The sequence below is a fragment of the Chrysemys picta genome, chromosome 12, assembly GCF_011386835.1.
Source record: "Chrysemys picta bellii isolate R12L10 chromosome 12, ASM1138683v2, whole genome shotgun sequence".
Taxonomy (NCBI): domain Eukaryota; kingdom Metazoa; phylum Chordata; order Testudines; family Emydidae; genus Chrysemys; species Chrysemys picta.
In genome coordinates, this window is record NC_088802.1 from 51,434,687 (window position 1) to 51,452,929 (window position 18,243).

Consider the following 18,243-nt stretch of genomic DNA (forward strand, 5'->3'; position numbering starts at 1 on the left):
TATCTGCTGGTGAAAGGTACAGTGACGTATTTTCCAAAGCTACTAGATTACTTGTGGTGGTCATAGTTCAAGGTGTCTCTGCTGTTGATTTCCGCAGTAATTATTTCTGCGACTTGTGAAAGCCTGTTGGAGCAGCCTTTTCCACACTCTGCTTGCAGTGCAGTGTTTGAGATGTTGGCATAATACATTCAGAGCTGACTTCCTTGTTGGCCACTAAACTTGAAGGTAGCCTGTCTTGTTGGATCACATTACAGAGGTAAAGATGGCAGTGACCAGGGGACTAGGTAGCTTAGGGATTTTTAATTGGATAGAGAACTATATATCTCTCAGTTGTCAGTTGAAATCTAGCCCAAAATGGTGGTAACAAAGCTCACTGTTGCACTGTATAGGTGGAATAAATTTGGTCTCTGTGCAGTTCTAGTCATTCGTGTCAAACAGTACCTCACTTGAGAACAAGGTTGTCACTTTCAGCAGAGACCAAGGAATGAAAGACTGTGGAGAGTGAACCTCCTTTGCATCTGGATAGTGACTTCCTTGAGGATTGAGGCAAACTGGCAGGGCCGTGTTGGGTGTGGGAAAGCTTGTGCTGCTATTGCCCATGCTGTACCTGCTCCTTGGATAAATAGGATTCAAGTACTCAGAGCTGTCAAACTTGCACCTTCTCATGAGCATTGAATTCACAGCGACTACACGGTATTACAGCTAGTTGCTTTCACATTTGTTGTAGACCCAGACTCTACTAGATTCTTTTTTTATTTAAAATGTTCCATGTTCAGCCCATAACCCTTCTACGAACGTAGCATAGCAATAGAAAGTTGTAACTTTGAGCATCTTCCCCAGCCCACAAAGCAAGTGTGAGGAGACCGAAGCGTGGCGGACCTCACTGCATTGTCTAGGAGGAAAGCAGTAGAACAGTTGAAGTGCTGCTGTTGGCTATGGGAGCAAAGTAGCTGCTGCATTTGTTACTAAATAGTTTAATTTACCTAAGCAAACTGGTCTGCCAATTCAGTTTGCATTTGCTGGTCTGTTTACTGATACATTGTGAAATGTATGAGTGTAGGACTGATCTGGAGCTTGTACTTTTTACCAGATCAGTAATACTTGTAACAGTGCTGTTGATCCTGGATATTGAGTATTAAATTAAGTTACACTGAAGTCTTACATTATTCTAACACTAGGCCTCCGTTTACTCCAGTTTTTTTGCCATTAATATGGAGTAATGAGAGGGAAGGATGGATAATAGGAGCTTGGAACATGCACTTTTGCACTGAACACAAGCAGCTTTGGTTGTCAAATATACTATAGCCAAAATATCATTATTAATGAACATTTGAAGTTTGGAATCTATTCTCCCTACTAAACTAAATTTACTACATTGATAAATGGGGGGGGTGGGGGGTGGAGAAAGCAAACCTTAATTACAGTTGCTGGCCGTCCCCTGTGGATGCACAAAGACCGAGGGACGTGGGGGCTTGGCAATTGGAGGAAAGGCCTACGTTACGCAGGAAAGTATTTATCTGTGGAGGTATTGGAACTGATGCATGTATTCATGACAGATGTTACATGCATCTAAAAAGAGTAAGGAATTTTGAAAGCTAAAGAATTCAAGGTATTTTCTAAAAATCTCATGGCCCCTTTGGCCTCACAGAATCCTGAGCCCATGATAGATTTGGATATTTCAAAGCAAGCAGTCTTGAATGCTAAAAGATAGTGAACCCATTCAAATAAAACACCCACTTTCACAGCCTCTTAACCCAGTGTGCCATACTTGCTTTAAATGTCTTCCCTGAATTCATCTGTGCCTGAAACTAAGCATGATAAATTTCAATGGAAAAGGAATTGAGGAAATTATAATGGAGTGTGGAAAATAAAGCTGGAAACATCACTTAACTAAGGCGTTGCTAAGGAACTGGAAAGACTCAAAAATCTCCTTAATGGGCTGCTACAGGATCAGAAATGATACACAGCAAAGTGATAGTCTAATTGTATTTGCATAAACAGACCTGAACTTCTGTATTGTATCCCTTCCCTAGGAGTGCCACAGCAATAGTTTGAAAGTGACTAGAATCTCAGCAGTTTGAAATTGATTAGGAAAACACTGCTTGTCAGAGCACAGATATCATCATCTACTGCTGACTGTTGAAGGGGAGTGGATGCAGAAATTCTAGCTAAGAAAGTGAGAAGCCTTCTGGCAAATTAACATCAGATAAAACGTGAACAGAATTATGCTCTATTTGACTGTCTTACACCGGGTTTCAGATTTTTAATAAGGATTGTTTAAACCTCTTTCCAAAAGCACAGAGGAATTCTTGCCCTAGTACAATGGTTCCTCAACCAGGCGTACGCAGAGGTTTTCCAGGGGTACATCAACTCATCTAGATATTTGCCTAGTTTTACAACCAGTTACATAAAAAGCACTAGTGAAGTCAGTACAAACTAAAATTTCATACAGGCAAGGATTTGTTTATACTGCTCTATATATTATACACTGAAATGTATAGTACAATATCTCTATTCCAAGTGATTTATAATTGTATGGTAAAAAATGAGAAAGTAAGCAATTTTTCAGTAATGGTGTGCTTGTGCCAATTTTGTATTTTCAATATCTGACTTTGTAAGCAAGTAGTTTTTAAGTGAGGTGAAACTTGAGGATATGCAAGACAAATCAGAGCCCTGAAAAGAGTACAGTAGTCTGGAAAGGTTGAGAGCCACTGCCCCAGTATATTAATTTCTGTTGTGAAATCCCATAACTAATGTAAAATGTTGGTTGCCTTATGTGGCATATGGGTGCTGTGCGTAGGATTTTCTGAACGTTTTGACTTCGATATTTAGCTTTTTATTTCAAGGATTTTGTAGGCACAGCTCTTATGTCAATTTTTCAATGGTTAATGCACAAAATTAGTGATTTGTCCTGCATTTTGCAAACTGTAATGATTTCACATCCTTAAATGTAATCAAAAGGTTCATGATAAGTAGTCAACACACTTGTTACACAAAATGTTTGTTTAATTACTTTGGTTTAAGCTTCTTTGTTCAACAAAGAAATTAGAACTTTCCCTTACTCAGTTCAAATAGATTCTCCTAGATGTAGTCAAAGTGACTGACAGAGGTGATGAAAAGTATTTGGTCTGCGGTTTTTCTCATAAAAGATTGAAGGGGGGAGTGAATTCATGCTATTAAATAGAATCCTCATAAAGGATACTTACCCCAAGTGCATGAGTCAGTCCATATTCTTATGAAGCTCTCTTTTCCTAGTGCACTTGTCTTCTGCATAGCATACACAGCACTAAATGTAACAATTTCTAGTTTGATTGGCAGTTCATAGTATGGGAAGGTGATTTAACAACATTACTGTTCTAACCTTTGTAACTCTTATTCTAATGCAACACACTATATTGCTAGCATGTTTCCATATGTCAGATTAGTGCTTCTCATACTTTTGGTACACTTGAGAGAGTCCTTGCCAAGCTCTGCAAACTAGCTGCTTTTGGAAAGGAGCATAGTTCTGAATGATGAGCGACAGACTTGCAGACTCACTGCTGCCTCAGGGTTAGATTAAAAGCAGTTTGAGTTGCAAATACATGAAGTCATGGAGCCAGGGGGTCAGTGCACTGAGGGAAGAAAAAAATGTTTACAGTCTGGTTCCAGTCTGTTTTGCACATAAAACATCTGAAGTTTATAGATGCTTCCAGAGTTTAAATAGTAATTGGGAGGTGGCAGTTTGGTCTTGGATAGTACGTGGTCAGTACTTGTTCCCAGTTGATTTCTGTAGTAGTTAGAGGATGCCCTGGCCTGAAATGTGTCAAATCATTGTAGAATGAGATTCCAAACAGTCATAGTTCAAAAGTACGTGTGTGCCATGCCCCATCCTCCCACCCGCTGCAGGCAAGTACTTCCATAAATGGCTCTAAGATTTTATATGGAGGGAGAAGATGAAGAAACTTCTGCACTAAGGAAGTGCAACAATAATCATTTGGACAGAACATCCCATTTCTTTACTTTCATGGGTTAGTTTCTATTCTGGATCTGGCAAACTAAAACAGCTGAGTGCTTAGTATATAGATCATTTGGTATCCTGGCACTTGCAAGTCCTTCACGTCACACCCAGCATATTTCCCTTTTTTTTTTTTTTTCCATATTCCTTGGGCTGACTTGAACCTCTGTGGAAGAGGTTGGAATGGTCTTAAGGAGGTCATCCTCACAGTTTGAAGCAGTGCTGTGGCAAAACTGTGAGCTATAGTGATGTCTTACATCCTTAAGTTTTTGTCAGAGTTTAAAAACTTGCTCCAGGCTCAACAGACGTTGGGCTTTGGATTTTGTCCTTAAACTCTGTGTGCATGTACAAAATCTCTCCACAGCTCAGAGCTGTTTAACTTTTGTTGAAGCCTTGGATTGGTTGGGTGATTCTAATGTGATATGATGCATCTTGCTGTCTGGGTCTCTGGCTTGAAAGTACAGGTTGAACCTCTCTAATCTGGCACTCCCTGGTCCGGCAACATCTATGGTCCGGCATAGACGTCGATTCTGGCACTCCCTGGTCCGGCAACATCTATGGTCCGGCATAGACGTCGATTTTCCCACGGGGAAAAATTAGTGGGTGCGGAGCATCCACCGGTGCCAAGCTCCCCCCTCCTCTTGTGTGCCAGCAGCCCCACGCTTACCAACTCCTCCTCCTCCCTCCCAGCATTTCCGGAGCCCCGTGAACAGCTGATTCTCAGCATTCAAGCTCAGGGAGAGAGGGGGAGGACCTGGGGCTGGTAGCTGGGACCCAGGCGGGGGGGCTATGCTGGGCGCAAAGCCTATGGGTGCTGCAGCACCCCCACCACCACCACTGCTTCCCACACCTATGGAGACCCACTGGCACTCTGCATTGACCTCCCGTGGTTCAGCAAATTCTCTGGTTTGGCACCAGTCAGGTCCGAACGGTGCCAGACTAAAGAGGTTCAACCTGTATCTCCAGTTGTTAGTGACTGAAAGCTGTTATATGATGGCCGTTTGCAAAACAAGCTGGAGTTTTGCATCTGGTTCATAGGAAAATTGTGCTTGTTCTCACTCTGAAGCAGTAGTAAGTGAGTTTGCAAGTTTTGTTTATTTAAAATAGTTTTCTCCTCCCCTCTTACCACCTCTCCCCTGCCAAAGTGCACACAACCCCAGCTTGTTTGTACACCGCCTGGCAGGTTTCTTTTTTGGGCATTTTAGAGAGAATGTAAAACCCTTATTGATTGCCTGTTGGGGAGAGGATAATTAAAAACTGGAACAGCTTGCTTCATTGTCAACTGAGCTGTGGCTATGGTATCTCTGGTACTTAAAATCTTAACTTGATCATATTTCTTTGAACAGAGTTATATGGGGTTAATTAGGATAGTATTCAGTGAACTCTGAAATAATGAAAGTGTTAATTGGAGCAAATCTAAGACTAATTACAGGAGATGTTTACTAAATTCAAATTAGTGAGTTGTTTTGAATAACCAGTGCAAAATCAGTTTTAGGATTTAAAATAACAAATTGACACCTTGGATTAATGAAGTGCTTTTGTTGGACTGCATGTTAAGTTAGAACAGGGATCGGCAACCTTTGGCACGCGGCTCGCCAGGGTAAGCACCTTGGCAGGCCAGGCCGGGTTGTTTACCTGCCGTGTCCACAGGTTTGGCCAATCGTGACTCCCACTGGCTGTAGTTCGCCGCTCCAAGCCAATGGGGGCTGCGGAAAGTGGCGGCCAGCACATCCCTCGGCCCGCGCTGCTTCCCGCAGCCTCCATTGGCCTGGAGCGGCGAACCGCGGCCAGTGGGAGCCACGATTGGCCAAACCTGTGGACACGGCAGGTAAACAAACCGGCCTGAGCCGCGTGCCAAAGATTGCTGATCCCTGGGTTAGAATCACTGTCATGTCCATCCCTGCTTCTCCTATTTGCAGCAATTTGGATTGCTTTATGGCAACTACAGCAGATGTTTCTGTAGAAGAATAATATCCAGAAAGTATTTGGTGTGTTTTTAGTATATTTTATGTAGAGTAAGAGCTCAAAAGAGAATAGAACAGCGTTTGTTCTCCATGGACCGTGGTTTGGGAACCCCTAGATTAGTCTGATTCTGCAGTAAATGGTGGATGGGAGATTAAACAGGTATTACCGGTTTACAACCTCCTTTTTAAAAACTTCTTTCCCCTTGTTTCTACTAACATGGTTAATGTTCAAACTGAAAATGTTAAATTTGTTTCACCAATTACTTGTTTGACCGCTTTGTTTTCCTTGTCAGTTGCACTTTAACTCATGTTTAGTTTCACTTTTTAGTTTTCATGTAGTATCAAGTTAGTGTAATGGTTGGATCACAAATCCCACAGAGGTCTTTTTAAAAAAAAATCCAAATTACAGTTTGAGTTTTGGAAAATAGTGCCGTTGCTTATTTCTTGTGAAATCCTTTCAACAAATAATAAATGCGAGGCGTAATCTACGTGATAGTGTCTCTTTAACAGTAGAGTTGATTCCTTTCTGCTGACTGAACAGTGAGCAGTAACAAGCAAAGCATTCACATTTCATTCTGTTTTGAGTCTAAAGTTTACCTTGTTCTTTCAGGGCAGATACTGAGATAGGAGTTGTGTTAAAGCAGTCTAGAAGTGAAGCCTTCTCTTCCACAACGGAGTTCTGATTGGGGTTTGGCTTTTTTTCTAAGCATGTAATGTTGTGCACAGAAAGTGATTAAAAAAGAAAAAGAAAATAAAATGTTTTGAGCAGAGGTGGGACAAGCTGTGATGTGCTTGTTACTGACATGCTTACCCCAGGAAAAGTATTTTGGTGTTCTCTGTGAAAACAGGAGAATTTCAGTCACAGATAGATTCAATCTGTCTAGGGAGCTACACAACCAGTCTAACACTTAGTCAAAAATCAGAAATCACCCTAAACTGCATATTACAGACTTAAAAACTGAATTGATATCATACTAATGTATTCAGGAACTGTGACGAGTGATGTATTGTTTTTTGTATCTGATCTCTATATACAGTATCAGTGCTTTAGCTACTTCTAAATTACATTAGACAAAGATTTTTTGTTTACAGTTTTAGGCCTTGACACTGCTACATTTAAAACTATACAAGCAGTAACCGTGTTTTGACACACTGTATTCTTGAATGGCTTTCTTGCTATTTTGATCAGATGTGACTGGAGCTTTTACTGACACTGCTCTTTGACTAGTCTAGCACTTTTGTCTAACTGATTTAAAAAAAATCTGTTTTAGAGAAGGGACAGCCTCTTCAGAGGCTAGAGGATAATAGTGGTAGTTGGGACACAAGTTGTTTCCCTTCTTCCAGTGACTTGTGTGATGTTGGGCAGGTTGCTTAACCTTCCAGTGCCTCAGTTTCCCTATCTATAAAACAGGGAATATTCATCCGAGGCCCTGCGTTCCTTGGTGAAAGGCACTTCTAGCAGTATCCACATGGGAAGCCGTACAAATTTAATAAAAATAGGCAAAGATTGTATACATGAGAGGAACCCACTACTGAACTGTGGAAAGGTGGGAGGAGTGACTAGAGTGAGAGTAGTTGGATATGAGGTGAGGGGGGGATTACTCCATAGAATCCCTGAAAACTCAATGGGAAGTTGTTAATGGATTCTTGGCTGAACTAGGAAGCCAGTGAGTGACTGATGTGGTGATGGTCCTACCAATGTCTGCAGAGTAGCCTACCTATGACGTTAGACATTCTAAAGTTCACATGGCTTCAGGAGGCCATGAGGCTGGAATTGGCATAGCTATGGCTGTATATGAATGTGGCTTTCAGTGGATGTAGGATCAGGAGTTCAAGGTCAAACTCTCACTCAGTCTTGATGACAAAGGACTTTAATCTGGCCTAGTTTTATTGGTCTAACAAACACAAACCCAAGGAAATTCAGAGTTGAGGTGACTGTCTAACTCAGCAATAACTGAACTATATTTATTGCTAAGATTCCAAAATACTGCAAATGTTACTTAACATTGATGGCAGCAGTGTTGCTTCATGATCAACCCACTTTGAAATGAGCTGTATGAGTTTGGGGAAATGAAAACTAAAGGCCCCTTGCTTTGCTAAACCCACACACACCTGCTATGTATTTGGATAAAACAGTAACCAAAAGCATGCACACTTAAACTGTAGTTTTGAGGTTTATTAAGGTGCTGGTATGCTACAGAATTAAGGATCCTAACTTCCCCCCAACCCTGTTTTCATAACCAGGCTATCTGCATTTTCTTGTGTTAGTTTTCATGGTTTGGGCACTATCTGCACCCCAGACACACCCTCTAATAGTATTAACATTGTGATTACCTGTTGCTCTTAGCGCTGGCCAGGGCTTCTGACTACCTACTTAGCCTTTTCTCCTCTTCAAAGTACAAATAATGTAGGGGAACAGGAAACATTGATAGTGAAGAAATTAATACTGAGTGGGTTCCTTAAATCCCAGACCACTTGCAATTAGAAATGTCCTTGGTTTCTCTTTCTTGCCCTACTCAAGGATAATCCAGTTCCTTGGGGGAAACCTGCAGGTTTCCTCTTAACATAACATAACATAAGAATGGCCGTACTGGATCAGACCAAAGGTCTATCCAGCCCAGTATCCTGGCTACCGACAGTGACCAATGCCAGGTGCCCCAGAGGGAGTGAACCTAACAGGTAATGATCAAGTGATCTCTCTCCTGCCATCCATCTCCACCCTCTGACAAACAGAGGCTAGGGACACCATTCCTTACCCATCCTGGCTAATAGCCATTAATGGACTTAACCGCCATGAACGTATCTAGTTCTCTTTTAAACCCTGTTATAGTTCTAGTCTTCACAACCTCCTCAGGCAAGGAGTTCCACAGGTTGACTGTGTGCTGTGTGAAGAACTTCCTTTTATTTGTTTTAAATCTGCTGCCCATTCATTTCATTTGCTGGCCCCTAGTTCTTATATTATGGGAACAAGTAAATAACTTTTCCTTATCTACTTTCTCCACATCAATCATAATTTTATATACCTCTGTCATATCCCCCCTTAGTCTCCTCTTTTCCAAGCTGAAAAGTCCTAGCCTCTTTAATTTCTCCTCATATGGGACCTGTTCCAAACCCCTAATTATTTTAGTTGCCCTTCTCTGAACCATTTCCAATGCCAGTCTATCTTTTTTGAGATGAGGACACCACATCTGTACGCAGTATTCGAGATGTGGACATACCATGGATTTATATAAGGGCAATAAGATACTCTCCATCTTATTCTCTGTCCCTTTTTGAATGATTCCTAACATCCTGTTTGCTTTTTTGACTGCCGCTGCACACTGTGTGGACGTCTTCAGAGAACTATCCAGGATGACTCCAAGATCTCTTTCCTGATTAGTTGTAGCTAAATTAGCCCCCACCATATTGTATGTATAGTTTATTTTTTCCAATGTGCATTACTTTACATTTATCCACATTAAGTGATTGGACAACAAAATGTAAATTTGTGAGATCTTTTTGAAGTTCTTCAGTCTGCTTTGGTCTTAACTATCTTGGGCAGTTTAGTATCATCTGCTTCCTGGCTCTCTGAGCTCTGGTCAAGTGAAAAAATTCTCTAAGTTTTATCTGCAAACTTTGCCATCTCACTGTTTACCCTTTTCTACAGATCATTTATGAATAAGTTGAATAGGATTTGTCCTAGCACTGACCCTTGGGGAACACCACTAGTTACCCCTCTCCATTCTGAAAATTTACCACTTATTCCTACCCTTTGTTCCCTGTCTTTTAATCAGTTCTCAATCCATGAAAGGATCTTCCCTCTTATCCCATGACAACTTAATTTACGTAAGAGCCTTTGGTGAGGGACCCTGTCAAAGGCTTTCTGGAAATCTAGTACACTATGTCCACTGGATCCCTCTTGTCCACATATTTTTTCACCCCTTCAAAGAACTCTAGTAAGACATGATTTCCCTCTTCCACATGTTTCAAGTAGACTTATCAGTCCAATGTTATTCTATTGGATCTGCATCCAAACTGGGACAGGTGAATAAAAACATGTACACTTAGGCTATGTCTACACTACATACTTTTTAGCGACATAGCTGTGCCACTACAGCCATACCACTAAAAGGCACACTGCGTAGCTGCTGTTTGTCTGCAGGAGAGAGATCTCCTGCCCACAAAAAAACTCCTCCCCCCCCCCCCCCCAAAAAAAAAAACAAGCTTTGTGGGCAGGAGAGCTCTCCTGACAAAGCCCTGCTCACACCTGTGATTTTTGTCAGCAAAACTTTTGTCATTTGGGGGAGGAGGGTTTCAGACATCTGAAGGACAAAACTCCTTCAGGTTCCAGTGCAGATAATGCCTCTGGGCTTTTCTACACTGGCACTTTACAGTATTGCAACTTTCTCACTCGGGGGTGTGAAAAAACACCCCCTGAGCGCTGCAAGTTTCAGCGCTCTAAAGTGCCAGTGTAGACCATGCACCAACGCTGGGAGCTATTCCCCTCGTGGAGGTAGGAATTTTTTAGCTTTCTCCCAGCGCTATGCCATGACCGCACAAGCGTGGCAGCGCTTTAACGTTGCCAGTGAAGACGTATCTTCAAGTTGTGTTATTTCAAAGTCTTAGGGCTTTTTAAAGGCTATCCCTATTGAACAAATAGCAAAACACACATGCTCTACTAAAGTCCTTTAAAATTTAATTGTGAGAACAACTTGGCCTGGTTTTAATTTTGATTACTTGGTTTGCATGTAAATTAACTCACTTTGTTTTTGTCAGTGAATTGGTGCCACTCAGTAACTATTCTGGTTTAAAGGGAGCATTCATTCGTTTGCTGTGCGTTTCAGTCCAAGGAAAAGTTATTTACTTGTTCCCATAATATAAGAACTGGGGGCCAAAATGGTTACTTTCCTTTAAATGCTAGCAGTATACTTGGGCCGTTAGCAGTTCGTTTGATGTTGAAAGTTTTAGCTTTTAAGAGGAGTTCCCAAGAAGTGTATTAGACTTTGGGAGCTTGCTAATAGTTTTTATAACCCACTAGTCTCTCATGTAAGAAGAATGACTGAAAGCACATCTAGTTATTGCTGCTGTCTTTTGGTGAAGGAAAATTGGACTATGCATCTATGACTTAGGTAGAAACAGGCTGGATTTGTAAAAACTTAATACAACACTGAAAGGAAAGCTGCTGGTTAGAATGTCTGCCTTCATAAGGACATATTAGGTGTTTTCCTCATAATTTGTTTGAAACATGACTTGTGTGATCGCACTAAAAATAGTTTGCTTTGACTTTCTTCAGTAGAGATCACAAGACTTCAGGAGGCACACAAGCTGTCTGAATCAAACCTTTCTGAAAATGGAATACTTGACAGTTATGAATCAAGTTATTTAACAGTGAGCTTCCTGTGGTTTACACAGACTTCTGAATCAGAGGGAGGATTGAGGTCTGCAGCTGAGCTGAGCCTGGACAACTTTGATTCCAGTTAAACAAAAGAACACATCTATGAGCATTCAAAGCAATTGGCTGAAATCCAAGAGAATGATAGAGGTCTATTTTAGTTTTGTACCAAAGGTGCAAAGGCTGATGTTCGAACAGAGGAAGATCTTGTAAGGCCACCCTGCAAACCTAATCTCCAGAAAGCCATGCATCTTGCTGTATCATAGTGAGTGTATTTTAAAATACTGCTTTATCACACCACTCGTTGCTTGAGCACATTTGTCACCAAAGTGAAACACTTCAGCACATAAGTTGTCATGCAGAATTCTGTCCTTGGATCAAGTTGTTTTACCTCTTCACTGATATTAGCATCTTCATGTTTATACTTAACCATTCCCTCATTATACGAGATCCTTGAACTGTGAAAATAAAGCTTAACAGCATCTTTCAAGCAATGTGTATATATACCACTCTGACAATGAATTTATGTAAACCACGCTTTTGGAGATCACTGCTTGAAATTCCCATATTTTCAAATGTCAGAACAAAGTAGCGTTCACTTCAATTTCAAGTACATTGAGGCTCCCACTTAAGTTTTGCCTTAGCCACGCGATAATGTTGTATATGTCTGACCAAACCAATGCCTAGTTTACACTTAAAATGTAGGCTGACATAGCTACATCAGTTGGGGTTGAAAAATCCACACCGTTGAGTAATGTACCTATGTTGACATAACCCTCAATTACAGATGCAGCTAGGTCGACAAGAAAATGCTTCTGTCAACCTAACTACCATTACTCAGGGAGGTGGTGTTCCTATACCAACAGAAAAACCCCATCCATTGGTGGAGGTTGTGTCTGCACTATGTGGTTATGCCAGCGTAGCTACAATGCCGTAGCTATGCTGGTCTAATCCCCATAGTGTAGACATTTCCCAAGTTAAGGGAACCATGCTAGAATGCGAATTTTCCAACTCATTACATCCCTGATTCTGCTAAGTTGATCCCTATCTCAGTTTTGTAACAGTTCCCTGAAGCAAAACTTGAAAATTCGGTTTGTGTTGGGGTTGAGTTTTTTGGTGGGTGTGTTTTTTGGGGTTTGTTTTTCAACTTTGATTTTAAAAAAGTAAGTCCTGAAAGTTTGTGTTAACCTTAAAATATCAAAAATCCAAGTCTTGTCTTCGTTGACTTTTGCTCATGGACTTGGTGGTGTGTTGTTTTTTTTTTTGAAAACTGATCTTTATTTTCCAGAAATATACAAACTTATTCTCTCATTTCTCCATCTTCTTCTTCTTCTACTCCTCTGATGTACAGGACGTTGTTACATCTTATAAAACTTCACCAAGGTGTCCTGACAATGCACCATCTATGTATTCTTCCGTGTTTGCAAGCTGATGTTCATGTAGCCGTCGACAGACACCAGGTAGCGGATCTCAGGATAGATGATGAGCTTTTAGCTTAGTTTAGGAAATAGAGGTATTGAGTTTTTAACAAAGGTTTCCTGTCTCACAAGTGCTCAGTAGGCACTAGAGTTTAAATGAGTGTTAAATTGGAGTTAAAAAATGTCTGTTCCCCTTTCAGTCACTTGGATTTGTCTTTCATGATGACACTTCACTAGTTTTCCAGTCACCATAGACTTGGTGTGCCCTCGACTTTGTTCTCATTTTCTAATTCTTACTATCACTGGTGCCGCTCTAGCAGTACTGAGAGCACTCGCTTAGAAGGGGCGAGTCTTATTCTTGCATCATGTCATTTAGATATACTCTGAGCAGCTGTTGGAAAAAAGATTGTTTGGGATCTTTGGATGCAAACTGATATAAATACTAAAGTTCTCTCAAATGCAAACTAAACTGGGGGAAAAAATTCCTAATCTTTCACTTAGCCATCCTGGGTATTACAAGTAACAATAGTAGGTTTAAAGAAAAAAATTAGATGTGACTGTATCCTTTAAACAGAATTGTAACAGTTGCTGTCTTAGTCCTCTTAAATAAGGGCACACTTGTCCTTTAATCCACATAATATGCATAAGACTTTTCTATCCTCTGTATTATTAAAAAAAAAAAAGGTGTATTAGTGAAGAATATTGTCTTATTTTTGGCCTCAGTAGGTCTCATCATATCCAGTTACTATACCTCTCTCTCTACACACACACACACCCCTGAAAGGAATTATTAAATGTGCCATATTTGCCTTGTATCTTACCTGTACATTCCAAGTGCTCTGTGGGGACTAGATATTCTATTTTTTCATGAAAGTGATATTTCCTGGCTTTGCATCTTGCCCTTTACTCAGCTAAAGTATTTATAGATTTCTAACTTTTAAGCCATGAAAATGTGCCTAGAATATGCTGTTGTCTGAATTCCATCTTCACCTGATTGGGAATAGTGTGTTTGAGCAATTCTTAAATCTACACAAACTTTCTTATTAGACCATTCAGCATGGACGACTAAGTGAACAATGGTGGGGCTGTAGTCAGAGCAGTGCTTAGTCCACTAAAATTGGAGGGGTGCAAGTGAGGCTGAAATGATCAGTAGTCAAGACTCTAACTTTGAGTTGTGTAATGTATAGAAATGACCTGGGTAAGGAGAAAAGACTCTAAAGCTAGAGACACAAGGAGGAAAATGTAAATTGAAGTCCACAAGAACTGAGACTCTTACCTTCTTAGAGGTAATATAAGGTTGAAGCATATTGTCAGGAAGTTTGCCCCATTGCTGTCACATCGGTTGTGTGAATGGATTTCGGTAGATAGGGTGGCTGTCATTCCAGCCCAGAGAATGGACTCTCAGGGTATGTCTTCGCTAGCAATGCTAAATCACTGCCACAGCAGCACTTTAACATGGCTTGTGTAGTCGCCGCGGCATAGTGCTGGGAGAGAGCTCGAAAAAATACCTCCATGAGGGGAATAGCTACCAGCACTGGGAGCGCGGTCTGCACTGAAACTTGCAGCGCTCGGGGGTGGTTTTCACACCCCTGAGTGAGAAAGTTGCAGTGCTGTAAAGTGCCAGTGTGGACAAGCTCTCAGGTTAAAGAAGTGGGGGAGGAAAATCTATACTTTATATAAAAGCATCCTTGTAACTGGAATATTTATTTCCCTTTGTTTTGTTTCATAGCTTTTTCTGACTCTCTTAAAATGGCCATCTTCAGAACACATCTTCTGATGCAGCAGCCAACAAGCTAAAAACCCAAGTAGAAGTAGCTTTCTCAATGCAGCTGTTGAAGCTTTTGAGCATTAGTTTGTAAACTTACTGTCAAATGCGTAGTTATAGAGCATTGCCATTACTGTGTGCTAATGTATTTTGCATTCATGTTATCAGGAAATCCCCTCTTCTGGAAAGAAGCTTTTGGTGCTGCTTTATGACCTTTATATGTTGTGGTTTAGGTTGTGTGCTTTAACAGAACAATCACTAGTGTGACAATAAGCTCTCAGGACTTAAATGAAAAGGTAGTAACAAATTCATTTAAATGCAGAAGAGTTAAGGCCTCATTAGAGCAATATAGATTCCTTAGACCCCACTATTCTGTTTGATTTAAAAGTTCTCTTTGAAGGTTCTTGGGACAACATTAGACTATCTAAGTCCATATTTAGGTACCTAAATAGTCTGATTCCGCCCCCTCCCCTTCCCCCCCCTCCCAAAAATGTTGAGCACCTAACAGGCCCCATTAGAGCCTAAATAAGGATTTAGGAACTTAACTTTAAACATGCTTTTTAAAAAATCTTGTCCTAAATCTTTAAGGTAGAAAAGGTGTTTTGGATTAAGAAAAGATGGAGTCAGGAGACCTGGCATTTCCTGGCTCTGCTGCAAACTTCATGTGTTTGAGCAAGTCGCTTTTCTATATTTTTCCTCATCTGTCTAATAGGAATGCCCGCCCGCCTCTCCCTCACAATTTATGAAGCACTGAGCTTTTGTAGTAGATGGCATTGCAAGTGTGAAGTCATGTAGTCCTGCTGAACAACCACTGCCTTCCTCCAGCAAACTTTGAAATCTGTTACTGTTTTCCAATACTGTAGTTTGTCAGTTTATGAAAAGTATGTGACATTAAACCCGATATAATATTATATATGATAGTGGTTCTTTAAATACTCGTCTCAGTGTCTGTCCCTTTAAGTACATCAAGCATAGGATGACTCACACCGAAGTCCCTGCCTTGTCTAATTAAAGGCTTGGGTTTTAAAACTGCAGTTTTACTGTGAGTATGGTGTATACTTGCACCAGGTGACTTCTACTCCTACAAATGAAAAAGCTGGCAAAGATACTTAACTTCTGAGCCCGTCAGAAGTTTCTGGTGTCTTGATTACATTAATGTCCTAATGCCTGCTTAGACTTCCCATTTTAATGCTGTCTGCTCTGGAAAGGACTGACCTTCTCCATCATTTTTTTAAATATTCATTCTTAAGCAAGGGACCTTATCCAAGATATAACTCTGCTCCCTCATCTTTAGTTCTGTTATGACTAAATGTAGTACCTCCTAATCTTGAATATTTTACGTAATTCAAAGTCTCTTGATGCGCAGATTAATTTTACGTATTGCAAAATCTAGTTGAATTCCTGCGCTTACCTTCACTGGCAGAGTAGTATAGACTGCTCTCTAATTGAATTGACGGCCAAGTAAGCCATATTTGGATTGCTTTGTAGTTAAGAATTGGTGAAGTGTAACTTAAACTTTGCCCTCTTGTTATGACCCTGAATATCTCAACAAGACATTTCAGTTATAACACTCTAAGTTTGTCATTTGGCATCAACCACAAATAGAATTATTCAAGCGTCTATAAATTTTAGTTTTTGCACCTGAGGGTGTTCAGAATTGCAATTGCCACATGCAAGGGTTGGTATTGTCTTGAATTTGAAAGATAGTCTGTTCAGGAGAAGAAATATTATACAGAATTGCAGTGTGGACCACTATTCATAACTTCCTAAACAAGGTGTGCTTATCCAGGTGGTCTTTGGCAAGAAGACTTATTCCAATATTTTAGATTCATCCATTCATTGTGGTTTTACCTTTCCGTCTGTTGCTACTTGCTATGCTCAACAGCTAGCAGGGCCTGTAGAAATGGGAGCTGACTTCATTGTGCAGTTTAAATGAACTTATCTCAGTTGACCTGTATGTACCCAGGCAGCTATATACAGACTACTCAGGAATAGCAAAAAATATTAAATGCAATATTTTATGCTGAAGTTGAGTCTGTGGTTTCTACAGTGATTACCCAAATGCACAGCCCTAATAAAAATGTGACAATCCTAAACTTTAAAATAGTTCTTTTCAACTATTACAAATTAGACTGTCCCTGGTTTTTTACATGGTTGAATATTAATCTCCATTAGTATCAAGCTCATTAAACTTCTTTACCTACAGTTGCATACAGAATTTATAAAAGTGGGTGACTAAAGCTTTTATACCAAGTATGTTTGGTTTCAGTAACTGGACTTCAGAATGTAAACTGCTGTGACCAAGTATGCCATCTGTGAAAAACACTGATGAGTTCATTTTGTTTTTTAGGGGGAATCTGTAAAATATTTCCTGGACAACTTGGATAAACTTGGAGAATCGGTAAGTTTAATTTAGTTGGGAAGTTTAAATCTAAGTTAGTCTTGGATATCATTAGGGATTTTGTTGATTCAGTTTAAATATGTAACTTGTATGTGGTAATTGGGGAGTAGTGCTTTCATCTTGTTTTAGTAATTTACATGACCTACAGGTTGACTGGTAAAACAGTCAAACATGAGTGGCTGTGGGTATGGATAGGGACGTACCAAATTCGCAGTCCATTTTGGCCAACTTCATGATCATAAGATTTTAAAAATCCTAAATTTCATGATTTCAGCTATTTAATTCAAAAATTTCATGGTGTTGTAATTCTAGCGGTCCTGATCCAAAAAGGAGTTGGGGGGATGGAGGGGGGCAGTGCTACTGTAGGAGGGGTTGCAGTACTGCTACCCTTACTTCTGTGCTGCTGCTGCTGGCGTCGCTGCCTTCAGAGCTGGGCAGCTGGAGAGCGGCGGCGGCTGGCTGGAAGCCCAGCTCCAAAGGCAGAGCTGCTGCTGCCTGAAGACCTGGGCCTTCAGTCAGCAGCGGCCACTCTCTGGCCACCCAGCTCTGAAGGTAGCAGCACAGAAGTAAGGGTGCCATGGTATGGTATTGCCACCCTTACTTCTGCGCTGCTGCTGGCAAGGTGCTGCCTTCAGAGCTTGGCGGCCAAAGAGCAGCAGCTGTTGGCCAGTCATCCAGCTCTGAAGGCAGCACCCTGCCAGCAGCAGCGCAGAAGTAAGAGTGGCAATACCGTGACACCCCTAAAATAACCTTGCCCCACATACACAACTCCCTTTTTGGTCAGGACCCCCAATTTGAGAAACACTTGTCTCCTCTGTGAAATCTGTATAGTCTAGGGTAAAAGCACACACAAGACCAGATTTCACGATCCGTGACACATTTTTCATGGCTGTGAATTTGGTAGGGCCCTAGGTATGGAGTAGAATAGGGTGATTGTCCTGTCTGGTAAAACGCTCAGAAAACAGCATGATAGTGGCCAGGAAAAGTCTGTGGATACAAATTGCAGAATCAAGCAACTACCACGGAACTCTACAGAATATATGAAGTCAGTAATTTTTCCATAGAAAGCACATGGTGCTGCTGTGTTCTGAAAATGTCTGCGGAAATAGCACTGTTTCCATATTTGTTGTACTTAATTTGAAAATCAGATGTGCTCTTTTTACAAATAAAAAATGTCTTTTTCTAACAAGCTCCCACTGGGATCTAAAAGTCAAGCTGGATTTACTGGGTTCACATATCGCTTTCAATAAAGGTTCTGACGTTAGCTACTCTCTAACTATTCTGATGATGCATGAGCCATGTTTAAATCCAGCTCAGCTTCTTCTAACAC

At 40.7% G+C, this 18,243-nt stretch overlaps 1 protein-coding gene across 7 annotated transcripts in view; it reads left to right on the forward strand.

Moving 5' to 3' along the window:
* The window catches only part of GNA13 (G protein subunit alpha 13), an 83,568-nt gene that overhangs the window by 18,296 nt on the left and 47,029 nt on the right, over positions 1 to 18,243 (forward strand). For 4 of the 7 annotated variants that reach the window (XM_065563665.1, XM_065563666.1, XM_065563667.1 and 1 more), the window contains exon 3: positions 16,863 to 16,913. The exons of 1 other annotated variant lie outside the window; for it this stretch is intronic. In XM_065563665.1, the coding sequence (XP_065419737.1) occupies positions 16,863 to 16,913 (51 nt within the window). Of the gene's footprint in view, positions 1 to 11,337; positions 11,595 to 12,598; positions 12,790 to 16,862; positions 16,914 to 18,243 lie in introns of those variants that run through there. 2 more of the 7 variants (XM_065563669.1, XM_065563668.1) reach the window with 2 other exon arrangements.